This window comes from Oncorhynchus gorbuscha, linkage group LG18 (assembly GCF_021184085.1).
Source record: "Oncorhynchus gorbuscha isolate QuinsamMale2020 ecotype Even-year linkage group LG18, OgorEven_v1.0, whole genome shotgun sequence".
NCBI classification, from domain to species: Eukaryota; Metazoa; Chordata; class Actinopteri; order Salmoniformes; family Salmonidae; genus Oncorhynchus; species Oncorhynchus gorbuscha.
The window spans coordinates 56,060,945-56,076,247 of NC_060190.1; the positions used below are offsets into that span (position 1 = coordinate 56,060,945).

At 42.0% G+C, this 15,303-nt stretch overlaps 1 protein-coding gene across 2 annotated transcripts in view; it reads left to right on the forward strand.

Moving 5' to 3' along the window:
- LOC124002645 (receptor-type tyrosine-protein phosphatase gamma-like) overlaps nucleotides 1–15,303 on the forward strand; it is a 341,627-nt gene that overhangs the window by 256,616 nt on the left and 69,708 nt on the right. For both annotated transcript variants that reach the window (XM_046310229.1, XM_046310230.1), the window contains exon 6: nucleotides 5,242–5,308. In XM_046310229.1, the coding sequence (XP_046166185.1) occupies nucleotides 5,242–5,308 (67 nt within the window). The remainder of the gene's footprint in view (nucleotides 1–5,241; nucleotides 5,309–15,303) is intronic.

Here is a 15,303-nt window from a genome sequence, read left to right on the forward strand (position 1 = left end):
CAGAGCTGTGGGTTTAACAGACAATCATTAATAATGAAACTATAATTCCCTTGGTCACGCTCTCCATCACTCTCTCTCTGCCTCCCTCCCTATCTGTTTTTCTCCTATCACCCCTGTCTCTATCTTTGAAGCCATCTCTCTCTTCCCCTCTCAGTCTGTCTTCACAGAGGGCTATCTTAAGTAGGAAGATTTGGTGCAGGGTTCTGCTTAAATAAAACCCCAGTGCTGCTACAATCATTCAGTACTCTCTGTGGTCTGCCATCCACCAAAAACACGTTTCTTTGATGTGTTTAAAAATAGCAGGACAGTGGGAGAGAACTCGAAGGAGTGTGGTAGATGTGCAATGCCTCACACGGTGACTGGGAACAGAGGAACAGAGGAAGACAGTAGGTGGTGACAGAGGTGGCTGAAGAATAGACCTGGACTCAGGGGGTAACTGAACAACAGAGGAGTGCCATGGTAGGGTTAGGAAGAAAGGAAGGTAACAGTGAAGGTTGCCCCTGAAACTGTGTGGTTACTCTCTAATCCTCTTCACATTGATGTCCTTACAGTAGGGGTCTTCCTAGTCTCTCAATGCAGGGAGACAATGAAAGAAAGCCATTGATTGAAGTGTGTTGAAGCTCAGTGTGGGGCTTTGTCCCAGTTAGGGTTGAAAAGGGAGGGTGTATCACTGGAAACTTTAAAAGTTTACCAGTAAACTACCAGAATTTGTGGAGCTTTAAAGGATGTTATGTAATCTATCACAAGACATCTAGTGACGCTTTTGGGTCATTCCGATTATCACAGGTGTCTGTAATTATCTTTGGCCCTCTGTGTGGCCTTATCACATGTAAAATATGTGAAATAATTAAAAAAAAATGTTTTTAATAAACTATCAATTTAGTGAATACAATTGGTGTTTAAAATGAGGATTTCAACATATTTTTTACGGACATTTATTTATTTTACTATGGCAATATGCATTTGTTGACAGTGTCATGGTGTCAAATCCCATTGTTGATTAGATGCTTTTTTCATTAATTTCACAATTTTCCCTGGTCTATCCACTAGGAACTCATGAACAATTTGGACACATATAATCAATTAATACTACACTATAAACGCAACATGCAACAATTTCAAAGATATTACCGAGTTACAGTTCATATAAGGAAATCAGTGAAATGAAGTAAATTAATTTGGTCCTAATCTATGGATTTCACATTACTGGGAATACAGATCTGCTGGTCATAGATACCTTAATGAACAAGGAAGGGGGTGGGATCAGAAAACCAGTCAGTATCTAGTGTGACCTCCATTTGCCTCATGCAGCAAGATACATCTCCTTTGCATAAAGTTGATTAGGCTGTTGATTATGGTCTTCGGAATGTTGTCCCACTCCACTTCAATGGCTGTGCAAAGTTGCTGGAAATTGTCAGGAACTGGAACATGCTGTCGTACACGTCGATCCAGAGCATCCCTAACATGCTCAACAGGTTACATGTCTGGTGAGTATGAAGGTAATGGAAGAATTGGGAAATGTTCAGCTTCAAGGAATTCATGGGGTCGTGCATTATCATACTGAAACATGAGGTGATGGTGACGAATGAATGGCACGACAATGGGCATCAGGATGTCATCAAGGTATCACTGTGCATTCAAATTGCAATTGTGTTCATTGTCCATATCTTATGCCTGCCCATACCATAACCCCACTGCCACTACCTCTGCCAACCTGTACCCCCTACATTGACTCGGTACCGGCCCCCCCTGTATATAGCTTCAATATTGCTATTTTATTGTGTTACTTAATAAAAACATTTTTAATTAGTTTATTTAGTCAATATTTTCTTAACTCCATTTCTTGAACTGCATTGTTGGTAAAAGGGCTTGTAAGTAAGCATTTCACGGTAAAGTCTACACCTGTTGTATTCGGCACATGTGACAAATCAAATCAAGATTTGATTTTTAGTATGGGGCACTCTGTTCACAATGTTGACATTTACATGGTCTTGTAATGGATACGAGCTTTGACTGGAAGCCAGTGGAGTGTGCGGAGGAGCGTGATGAAATGGGACATCTCGGGAAGGTTGAAAACCAGGGGGGCTGCAACGATCTGGATAAGTTGCAGGGGTTTGATGGCACAAGCGGGGAGCCCAGCCAACAGCGAGTTGCAGTAGTCCAGACAGGAGATGACAAGAGCCTGAAATATTTGGTATTTGGTATTTTATTAGGATCCCCATTATCTGTTGCGAAAGCAGAAGCTACTCTTCCTGGGGTCACACACAAAACATGAAACATGACATAATACAGAACATTAATAGAAAAAACAGCTCAAGGACAGAACTACATCAGTTTAAAAAAAGGCACACATACTGTAGCCAACATATCAATACATACACACAAACTATCTAGGTCAAATAGAGGAGAGGCGTTGTGCCGTGAGGTGTTGCTTTATCTGTTTTTTTTTAAACCAGGTTTGCTGTTCATTTGAGCAATATGAGATGGAATGGAGTTCCATGCAATAATGGCTTTATATAATACTATACGCTTTCTTGAATTTGTTCTGGATTTGTGGACTGTGAAAAAAAAAACCTGGTGGCTTGTCTGGTGGGGTAAGTGTGTGTGTTAGAGCTTAATGCATTAATGTTTCTTATAAAAATAAGTAGTTATGCAGTCAGTCTCTCTTCAACTCTTAGCCAAGAGAGATTGGTATGCAAAGTATTTACAGTATATTAGCCCTCTGAATACAATGAAAACCAAGAAGTGCCACTCTGTTCTTGGCCACAGAAGTAGCTTAACTCGATCTTTCTTTGCCGTTCTCGACCACACAACTGTAATCAAGATAAGACAAAACTACAGCCTACAGGACTTGCTTTTTGGAATGTGGTGTAAAAAAAGCAGAGCATCTCCCGAGTGGCGCAGCGGTCTAAGGCACTGCATCACAGTGCTATAGGCGTCACTACAGATCCGGGTTCGAGACCGGGTTGTGTCGTAGCCGGCCACGATCGGGAGACCCATGAGGCAGCGCACAATTGGCCCATGGTCGTCCAGGTTATGGGAGGATTTGGCCGGCCGGAATGACCTTCTCCCATCGCTTTCTAGCAACTACTGTGGTAGGCTGGGTGCATGCACCCTGACATAGTCGTCAGTTAGATGGTGTTTCCTCCGATCCGGGTTGAGCGAGCAGTGTGTCAAGAAGCAGCGCAACTTGGCAGGGTCGTGTTTCAGAGGACGCATTGCTCTCGACCTTCACCTCTCCCGAGTCCGTACAGGAGTCGCAGCGATGGGACAAGACGGTATCTATCAATTGAATATCACAAAAATTGGAAAGAAAAAGGGGTTTAAAAAATTATAATAATATATAGTGTGTGTGTGTGTGTGTGTGTGTGTGTGTGTGTGTGTGTGTGTGTGTGTGTGTGTGTGTGTGTGTGTGTGTGTGTGTATATATATATATATATATATATATATATATATATATATATACACTACGGGTCAGGTTTGGACACACCTACTCATTCAAGAGTTTTTCTTTATTTTGACTATTTTCTACATTGTAGAATAATAGTGAAGACATCAAAACTATGAAATAACACGTAGGGAATCATATTTCAAAACCAAAAAGTGTTAAACAAATCTAAATATATTTTATATTTGAGATTCTTCAAATAGCCACCCTTTGCCTTGACAGCTTTGCCCACTCTTGGCATTCTCTCAACCAGCTTCACCTGGAATGCTTTTCCAACAGTCTTGAAGAAGTTCAGCACATATGCTAAGCACTTGTTGGCTGCTTTTCGTTCACTCTGTGGTGCAACTCATCCAAAACCACCTCAACTGAGTTGAGGTTGGGTGATTGTGGAGGCCAGGTCATCTGATGCAGCACTACATCACTCTCCTTCTTGGTCAAATATTCCTGGGTCATTGTCCTGTTGAAAAACAATGATAGTCCCACTAATGGTGTATCACTGCAGAATGCTGTGGTAGCAATGCTAGTTAAGTGTGAAATGAATTCTAAATAAATCACACACAGTGTCACCAGAAAAGCACCCACACACCATCACACCTCTTCCTCCGTGTATCACTGTGGGAACCACAAATGCAGAGATCATCCATTCACCTACTCTGCGTCTCACGTAGACACAGTGGTTGGAACCACTTTTAGGCCCAAGCAAGAGTCTTCTTATTATTGGTGTCCTTTAGTAGTGGTTGCTTTGCAGAAATTCGACCATGAAGGCCTGATTCACGCAGTCTCCTCAGAACAGTTGATGTTGCGATGTGTCTATTACTTGAACTCTGTGAAGCATTTATTTGCGCTGCAATTTCTGAAGTTGGTAACTTTAATGAACTTATACAACGCAGCAGAGGTAACTCTGGGTCTTCCTTTTCCGTGGCGGACCTCATGAGAGCCAGTCTCATCATAGCACTTGATGGTTTTTGCACCTGCACTTAAAAAATTCCTGAAATGTTCTGGATTGACTGACCTTTATGTCTTAAAGTAATGATGGGACTGTCGTTTCTCTTTGCTTAATTGAGGACTTGGTATTTTACCAAATAAGGTTATCTTCTTTTACCAAATAAGGTTATCTTACCAAATAAGGTTAAGAAGGAAAGAAATTCCACAAATGTACTTTTAAGGTACATCTGTTAATTGAAATGCATTCAATGTGATTACCTCATGAAGCTGTTTGATTTGTTTAACATTGTTTTGGTTACTACATGATTCCGTATGTGTTATTTCATAGTTTTGATGTCTTCACTATTATTATCCAATTTTGAAAATAGTACAAATAAAGAAAAACCCTGGAATGAGTAGGCGTGTCCAAACTTTTGACCGGTACTGTATATGTACTGTATATATTTTCTACTGCTAGACCTAACAAATGATTGGTCGACCAACATCCTATCAACAACCCATCAACCAAACAATCGACCAGTCGACTTTTTGGAGTTAGCCCTAGTGTGTAGCTGTAGGACCCACGTATGTATAGTCTGTTGACGTCCTGTGTATTGCTCCAGCTCAGGTCAAAAAGACCTCTGATTTACTCTGTTTTTCCATCACCAAGACTCAGTCTCTACAGAAAATGTTCTCTTTCTCTCCCCCTCTCTCTCTCTCTCTCTCTCTCTCTCTCTCTGCCCTCTCTTTCTGCTACTACTATTTTCTCTCTTTGAGTGGAAGTATCAGAGGAGGTGTTACACAATGTCTTACATGTTTTCCAGACTCTAACGTGTATCTCCTGCTCCTCTCTCCTCTCCTGTTCTCAGGTGGGACTGAAGGACAACCCAGCAGTGGACCCCATTATCCATGGCCTGAGGGGTGTGGTTCATCATGGTGAGTGACACATCCATCACCCAATCATTTCAGGAGGGAATTCACCAATCATTGGCCTACAACATTTGTTCATTGAGGTCCATAACATTATTTTTTCCAAAGTTGCATGTAACTGCAATATCTCAGCCCTTTTTCGTTTCTGTTTGTGTAGTTTTTTGTGGTTGCAAGTACCTAATTATAGAGAACATACCCCAGGTTGCCCCCATGAGTCTCTACAGACAAAAGGAACTTGGTTGTTTTAAAAAACACTCCCCTAAAGCTGAATTATCTTTTTATCCCTGATGCACCCCTTTCAAACAATAATGAACACAGTCTTTAATAAAAGTTGGCACAACCATAGCATGTAGTTACATGAAGTATTCATGGAATCATCTCAGGCTTATTACAAGTTAGCCTAACATCTCAAAACACTCACCACAGGCTTTCTGTTTCAATGTAGAAGTCACCTGACAAGCAGACAAGTCCAGCTCAATCAAGTCCAATCTCTGTTCAATTGGACTGGAGAGGTGGGCTCCTAATGTTCTCTGGTTGTTCTTGGTCAGGGATGGGCAACTCCAGTCCTCGAGGGCCAGATCTGGCAACAGGATAAAGTGACTAAGGGGGCAACATTTTGGGGGGGTTAGCATTGGCAGCAATAACCTCAACCAAACATCTGTAGTTGCGGTCAGACCTGTACAATGGTCAGGAGGAATTTTGGACCATTCCTCTTTACAAAACTGTTTCAGTTCAGCAATATTCTTGGGATGTTTGGTGTGAACTGCTAACTTGAGGTCATGCCACAGCATCGCAATCGGGTTGAGGGGTTGCGATGCTGTGCGGGTTGAGGTCAGGACTCTGACTGGGCCACTTCAGAAGGTGTATTTTTGTAAGTCGCTCTGGATAAGAGCGTCTGCTAAATGACTTAAATGTAAATGTAAATGTATTTTCTTCCGTTGAAGCCATTCTGTTGTTGATTTACTTCAAATTTAGTGAGTGTTTTTTATAGGGTAAGGCAGCTCTAACCAACATCTCCAATCTCATCTCATTGATTGGAAAAGTCATTAGCCTAGGGGTTCACATACTTTTTCCAAACTACACTGTCAATGTTTAAATGATGTATTCAATATAGACAACAAAAATATAAGAATTTGAGTGTTATTAGTTTAAGCACACTATGGTTGTCTATTGTTGTGACTTTATCTTGCCAGTGTATCATGCTATGCCACAATCAAAATGAAGTTCAAAGGCAGAGACTCTGAGAGTGTAACGGCGTTCTTCGTTTGTAGAAAGAGAGTCGGACCGAAATGCAGCGTGGTGGTTACTCATGTCTTTAATGAACGAAATGACGATACATGAAATAACTTTAAATAATACAAAAACAACAAACGGAACATGAAACCTAATACAGCCTATCTGGTGAACACTACACAGAGACAGGAACAATCACCCACGAAATACACAGTGAAACCCAGGCTACCTAAATATGGTTCCCAATCAGAGACAACGAGAATTACCTGACTCTAATTGAGAATCGCCTCAGGCAGCCAAGCCTATACAACACCCCTACTCAGCCGCAATCCCAAATACTACAAACCCCAGTACGAAAATACAATATATAAACCCATGTCACACACTGGCCTGACCAAATATATAACGAAAACACAAAATACAATGACCAAGGCGTGACAGAGAGGTTGGCGCAAAATCTGTAGCCTATCTCTGCTGTAAAATAGGGGCTTTCTAGCAGTCGTAGGGAGGCAGGAGGCAGGCAGGTAGAGGTGCAAATGAGTGTTGGATTTATTTACACAGCATTGGTGTTTCAAAGATGAAAGTGATATTTACAAATATATATATATATATATATATATATATATACAGTGCCAGTCAAAAGTTTGGACACACCTAGTTACTCATTCCAGGTTTTCTACATTGTAGAATAATATTGAAGACATCAAAATGAAATAACACATATGGAATCATGTAGTAACCAAATAAGTGTTAAACAAATCAAAATATATTTTATATTTGAGATCCTTCAAAGTTGCCACCCTTTGCCTTGATGACAGCTTTGCACCCTCTTGGCATTTTCACAACCAGCTTCATGAGGTAGTCACATTGAATGCATTTCAATTAACCGGTGTGCTTTGTGAAAAGTTCATTTGTGGAATATATTTTCTTCTTAATGCATTTGAGCCAATCCGTTGTGTTGTGACAAGGTATAGGGGTGGTATACAGAAGATATAGCTATTTAGTAAAATATCAAATCCATATTATAGCAAGAAAAGCTCAAATAAGCAAAGAGAAACAACAGTCCATCATTACTTTTAGACATGAAGGTCAATCAATCCGGACCATTTCAACAACTCTTAAAGTTTCTCCATGTGCAGGCGCAATAGCTATGAAGCGCTATGACGAAACTGGCTCTCATGTGGATTGCCACAGGAAAGGAAGACCCAGAATTACCACTGCTGCAGTTCATTAGAGTTACCAGCCTCAGAAATTGCAGCGCTAATAAATGCTTCACAAAGTTCAAGTAACAGACACATTTCAACATCAACTGTTCAGAGGAGACTTCGTGAATCAGGCCTCCATGGTCTCATTGCTGCAAAGAAACCACAACTAAAGTACACCAATAAGAAGAAGAGACTTGCTTTGGCCAAGAAACACGGTTAATGAACATTAGACCGGTGGAAATCTGTCCTTAGGTCTGATGAGTCCAAATTTGAGATTTTTGGTTCCATCCACAGTGTCTTTGTGAGACGCCAAGTAGGTGAACGGATGATCTCTGCATGTGTGGTTCCCACAGTGAAGCATGGAGGAGGAGGTGTGATGGTGTGGGGGGTGCTTTGTTAGTGACACTCAGTGCTTTATTTAGAATTCAAGGCACACTTAACCAACATTGCTACCACAGCATTCTTCAGCGATATGCCATCCCATCTGGTTTGCGCTTAGTAGGACATTCAACAGGAAAATAACCCAACACAGCTCCAGGCTGTGAAAATAGTAAAAATAAAGAAAAACCCTTGAATGAGTAGGTGTGTCCAAACTTTTGATCGGTACTGTATGTACAGTGGGGCAAAAAAGTATTTAGTCAGCCACCAATTGTGCAAGTTCTCCCACTTAAAAAGATGAGAGAGGCTTGTAATTTTCATCATAGGTACACTTCAACTATGACAGACAAAATTAAATTAAAAAATCCAGAAAATCACATTGTAGGATTTTTTATGAATTTATTTGCAAATTATGGTGGAAAATAAGTATTTTTGTCAATAACAAAAGTTTCTCAATACTTTGTTTTATACCCTTTGTTGGCGATGACAGAGGTCAAACGTTTTCTGTAAGTCTTCACAAGGTTTTCACACACTGTTGCTGATATTTTGGCCCATTCTTCCATGCAGATCTCCTCTAGAGCAGTGATGTTTTGGGGCTGTGGCTGGGCAACACGGATTTTCAACTCCCTCCAAAGATTTTCTATGGGGTTGAGATCTGGAGACTGGCTAGGCCACTCCAGGACTTTGAAATGCTTCATTGCCCGGGCGGTGTATTTGGGATCATTGTCATGCTGAAAGACCCAGTAACGTTTAATCTTCAATGCCCTTGTTGATGGAAGGAGGTTTTCACTCAAAATCTCACGATACATGGCCCCATTCATTCTTTCCTTTACACGGATCAGTCGTCCTGGTCCCTTTGCAGAAAAACAGCCCCAAAGCATGATGTTTCCACCCCCATGCTTCACAGTAGGTATGGTGTTCTTTGGATGCAACTCAGCATTCTTTGTCCTTCAAACACGACGAGTTGAGTTTTTACCAAAAAGTAATATTTTGGTTTCATCTGACCATATGACATTCTCCCAATCTTCTTCTGGATCATCTAAATGCTCTCTAGCAAACTTCAGACGGGCCTGGACATGTACTGGCTTAAGCAGGGGGACACGTCTGGCACTGCAGGATTTGAGTCCCTGGCGGCGTAGTGTGTTACTAATGGTAGGCTTTGTTACTTTGGTCTCAGCTCTCTGCAGGTCATTCACTAGGTCCCCCCGTGTGGTTCTGTGATTTTTGCTCACCGTTCTTGTGATCATTTTGACCCCACGGGGTGAGATCTTGCGTGGAGCCCCAGATCGAGAGAGATTATCAGAGGTCTTGTATGTCTTCCATTTCCTAATAATTGCTCCCACAGTTGATTTCTTCAAACCAAGCTGCTTACCTATTGTCTTCCCAGCCTGGTGCAGGTCTACAATTTTGTTTCTGGTGTCCTTTGACAGCTCTTTGGTCTTGGCCATAGTGGAGTTTGGAGTGTGACTGTTTGAGGTTGTGGACAGGTGTCTTTTATACTGATAACAAGTTCAAACAGGTGCCATTAATACAGGTAACGAGGGGAGGACAGAGGGGCCTCTTAAAGAAGAAGTTACAGGTCTGTGAGAGCCAGAAATCTTGCTTGTTTGTAGGTGACTAAATACTTGTTTTCCACCATAATTTGCAAATAAATTCATTAAAAATCCTAAAATGTGATTTTCTGGATTTTTTTTCTCATTTTGTCTGTCATAGTTGAAGTGTACCTATGATGAAAATTACAGGCCTCTCTCATATTTTTAAGTGGGAGAACTTGCACAATTGGTGGCTGACTAAATACTTTTTTTGCCCCACTGTATATATATTACTGCAGTTCAAAAGTTTGGGTTTCAAGTGCAGGGCGCAACAGGTGTTTATACTAAAGGACCACAGGAGGAGGCAAGTAGCTGGGTCCAGGGGCAGGTAGAAAGTCATACACAGGGGGTCCAAAAGGCAACAGTACAGGCAGGGAAAAGGCTAGTAATGTTGTCTGGAAGATCAGGCAATAGGTTGATAACAGAAAATCCTTTAGGCTAAAGAACAGGCAGGGAATAAGCAAAAGGTTTCGTTAGTGAGACAGGCAACAACTATCATACATGGGAGGAGTAAATTATGGGACAAACAGACCTCCAAATAGAAGTGTGTCACAAAACAAACAATACATCACAATGATGGGGTGCAAAGAACAGAACTAGTGTGTGATAATCACATATAGGTGTGTGAACAGGTGATCAGAATTCACGTGATGTAGAGCTGGAGAGTGAAAAGCTAAATTTTGGTCCATTTAAAAAAACAAAATTGATCAGAAATACAGTGTAGACATTGTTAGTGTTGTAAATTACTATTTTAGCTGGAAACAGCAGATTTTTTAAGGGGATATCTACATAGGTGTACAGAGGCCAATTATCAGCTGTCACGATCGTTGTAAGAAGCGGACCAAAGCGCAGCGTGGTGTGAATGCATCATTTAATAGATGACGACAAAAAAACACAAAGTAAACTGTACAAAACCAAATAACGACTGTGAAGCTATCCTAAGAACTGTGCTGACACAAGCAACTAACATAGTCAATCACCCACAAACAAACAGTGAAACCCAGGCTACCTAAGTATGATTCTCAATCAGAGACAACTAATGACACCTGCCTCTGATTGAGAACCATACTAGGCCGAAATATAGAAATCCCAAAATCATAGAAAAACAAACATAGACTGCCCACCCCAACTCACGCCCTGACCATACTAAATAATAACAAAACAAAGGAAATAAAGGTCAGAATGTGACATCAGCGACCATAACTGGCACGTTGTGTTAGCTAATCCAAGTTTATCATTTTAAAAGGCTACTTGATCATTAGAAAACCCTTTTGCAATTATGTTAGCACAGCTGAAAACTGTTGTTCTGATTAAAGCAATAAAACTTGTCTTCTTTAGACTAGTTGGGTATCTGGAGCATCAGCATTCGTGGGTTCGATTACAGGCTCAAAATGTCCAGAAACAAAGAACTTTCTTCTGAAACTCGTCAGTCTATTCTTGTTCTGATAAATAATGGCTATTCCATGTGAGAAATTGCCAAACTGAAGATCTTATACAACGCTGTGTACTACTCCCTTCACAGAACAGCACAAACTGTCTCTAACCAGAATAGAGTGTCTAGTTTGGGAAACAGACAGCTCACAGGTCCTTAACTGGCAGCTTCATCAAATAGTACCCGCAAAACACCAGTCTCAGTCAACAGTGAAGAGGCTGACTTCGGGATGCTGGCATTCTAGACAGAGTTGCAAATAAAAATAAAAGATTAAGATGGGCAAAAGTGCACAGACACTGGACAGAGGAACTCTGCCTAGATGGCCAGCATCCCGGAGTAGCCTCTTCACTGTTGACATTGAGACTGCCGTTTTAATTTGATGTTATTTTAATGGGCAGAAAATGTGCAAGGACATTTCTAAGTGACCCCAAACTTTTGAACGGTAGTGTTTATATATTTGTAAATATCATCGTCATCTTTGAAACACCAACTCTCTGTAAATAAATCCAACACTCATTTGCACCTCTACCTGCCTGCCTCCCGCCTCCCTACGACTGCTAGAAAGCCCCTATTTTACAGCAGATATATGCTACGTATTTCGCACCAACCTGTCACTTCAAAAGCAATCAGTGATCTCAGAGGTTCTGCATTTTAACTTTATGCTTATTGTGGTATAGTGTGATCTAAGTACGACATAAAACTAAAACTGAGGGGGCAGAAGTTTCAACTGAGGGGGCTAAGCCCCCTTTAGCCCCCTCATGGAGCCGGGTACGTCGGGGGCCTGATTGGTGTCACACTCTCCCTAGCCACAGCTAACACACCTGCCTCCAATAATCTACTAATCATGATCTGCCATTTAAAATGCAATAAGCTTAATCAGCTGTGTTTGCTTGGGATGGGGAAAAAGTGGACCGTCACTAGCTACGAGAGGCAAAGTCATAAACTCTGCCTGTTTCAAAAATGTATCTTCTTAAAATTGGATTTTAAACCTAACCTTAATCACACTGTTAACCTTATGCCTAACCTTAAATTACATTTTTGTTTTCAGAAATTTGTATGATATTGACCATTTTGACTTTGTGGGAGTGCTATCTAGTGGAAACCGAAACAGTAACACCATTCTGGCCCCCGAGGACTGGAGTTGCCCTTCAGTGTTCTAGGAACTTGAAAGAGAGAGAGAGCTGGTTAAATTTCCACTCATCTGGCTGGGTCTGGTCTTGTCTGGCGGACACGCACCATCACGCTGGCTGGCGGTCTTTGTAGTTCACGGCTTGTTGCATTTTACATGAAACCTTTGTTTAACACAGGCCTGGGCAATTCCAGTCCTTGGGGGCTGGAGAAAAAGTGTGACACCAATCAGGGCCCTGAGGACAAGAGCTGCCCAGGCCTAGTCTTAACAAATGCCCCCAAACAAGCATAGCAAGCTGCTGGGCTCTCATGAGAAATCACCCTGTAGAGCACACATGTCAAACTCATTCCATAGAGGTCTGAGTGCCTGCTGGTTTTCGCCCCTCCCTTGCACTTGATTGAGGAATGAAGGTCACTGTTTAGTAAAGAACTCCCCTCACATAGTTGTGTAGGTATTAATTGGAAGGATTAACCAAAAACCAGCAGACACTTGGCCCTCCATGGAATAAGCTTGACACCCTGCTGTAGAGTTTATTCTTCTATACATGCTGGCTTCTTGAGTGGGTTATTGTGTTGTACCTTGGTTACCATGTTTCTGGTTGACCTTTGCTTTATCAATGCCATTTTTTTCCAATAGAATTGCCAAACAGTTATGCCAATATTAGCTTTAAAATACCAAATTATGAATATTAACCTTGGTTCTGACTACACTTGTTTTGCAGATCTGCAAGAGACAATTAAAGCCTCGTCCATATGAGTCCAGAGGGATATGGGTGTGTCCCTGGTGTAGTGATTATAGTTGGGTGAATGTTTGATGTCAGATAAAGCTGCTAAATCTGACAGGACTAAGATTGTTATTAGGGCGAAGGCTTAAGGCACTCGACAAGCTAAGATAAAGACTGCTCTAGCCTTTGATTCACTGAGCTCTCACTGATGTAGAAGGGCTGGGTAACTTTGACATACTGATACATTAACAGCTGCAGCTTACAGACAGAACTATATCGACATTGTAAAGAAAAATCGGGAACTATATTGCATGATGATTATGACGATACAATCCTCATCCTCACGTTGCTTTTAGGGTAACTGAGTGTAGTTACTGAGGGCAGTGGAGGAGGAAGGAATGTGGGAGAGGAAAGGAGGCAGTTTAGGAGAGGAGTAAGGGAGAATTACTGGAGATTAGGGGAAAGGAGGGAGTGTGTTGGGAGAGGAAAGGAGGAGGGAGGGAATGTGACTGGAGAGGAGAGGGAGGGAGAGAAGAGGCAGGGAGGGTGAGGCAGGCTGTGGCTTGCCCAGGGCCAGGCAGCGTTATGGGGGGTCTTTATCAGAGACAGATATGACCGTGGGGTCCCCGCCTCCCCAGTCTCCCCCTTCCCTCCCCCGCTGACGGGCCTGTCTCCTGCTGTTGTGAATTGCAGAGATGTATTTTCAGCTCTGTTGCCTCCACACGAGGAGGGGACAGGGAGGGAAGGAGGGAGATGGAGGGAAGAGGATCTCAAGATGTATGGATTTGAATTAAGCATTGTCATACACACATGCATACTAATAAGCTCACACACAAACTTCCAGCACACAAATAGCAACACACGCTACATTCTAAACAATTAGACAATAGTTTGAAGAAAATAAGTGTCAGAGGAGTATTTGCTGTGAGAACATTGTGAAGCAATCCTCTGTTTTCAATGGCTCTGTGTGTTCCCTGTGGCTCAAAGGAAGGCATTTTAATTGCAACATTAGCATCGCTGCGACAGAGTTCATTCTGCTGGTATTTTAAGCACACAGGCCTGTGCGACAGGAAATCTGTCTGCTCAAGTAATCATCCATTAGGTTCCTATGTTACTTAGTCTTAATATTTAATTATACAGCAAGGGCAGGGACACAATCTAAGCGCAAAGAGACAAATCGGGACACGTATAAGGAGATGCCAAGGGCTGAGAGCCACAGTTCTGAGTATCTGTACATGCGTGTGTACGTGCATGTGCGTGTGTGTGCATGTTTGCGTGTGTCTGTGCATGTGTGTGTGTGTGTCTGTAGCTCTCTTGTGCAAGAGGCAGATGTTGCGAGTGGATTTAAGCTGGGGTCAGTCAACACATATATGTAGTTGAAATGACCCCAGTCGTCTGGCTTGAATCTTTAATAGAACCAGGAAAATCCTTTGTTCCTTCATTTCCTATTTGAAAAAGCACTAGATGAGTGCAGGAGACTGTGTAAGGTACATTCAGTACAGTGGTTGCCCATTTACACATGCAAAGGCTACATTGTAAAAGTGCAGTGAGCCACAGTCTTTTTTCTGTCTAAAGACATGGTGATTTGAACTGTGAAAAGGTACTGGGGCATAATATGAAGACTTAGGAGTGATTCAAGTGTATCTACTAATTTATACGACCGAGCTGTATGATACAGCAGTGTCTCAAGGCTGGATGCAGCATAGGAAGGAGGTATAGAGAGGGGGCTGATTGGGTGACATACTGTACTGCCCTAACCCTGTACATGTATGTCATTGTATTCTCTTGCATGCAATGTATGTATATGTACATGGCCCAGTGTCAGCATCATTGTTTACCCAGTGAACCGTTCTCTCTCAGTGGTCTCCTGTGACAGTACTGAAATGAACTCCCCGCTCCTCAATGGCACAAATTACAAGTCCATTAATTCAGCGTCTTACAGTGGCTTTGAAGTCTCCACTGACTCAGCACTCTCCAGCCCTGATTGGCAATTAATTTATAAAGGCTGAAATAGCTTACAGTACAGTAGACTACAGTACTGTATGTGAGCCTAGCTAGTGGTACAGCTGTGGTGGTAACAGTATAGCCTCTTCCCTGCCACTGTGCCTGCCTCTGTCCTCTATTCTGCAGCATTGGCTTTAATCCCCCAGCTCTCCCATTCACTTCCAATCTGATGCGGCTCCGCGACGCATTGCTAGCACGCTAAGCCTCTTTTTCATCCCTGCTCAATAGGATTCCAAGTTTAGTTATGTATTAAAAATGTGGGGCAGGAGGATTCATATAGCCATTCTGTTCTGTTTCTTCGCCC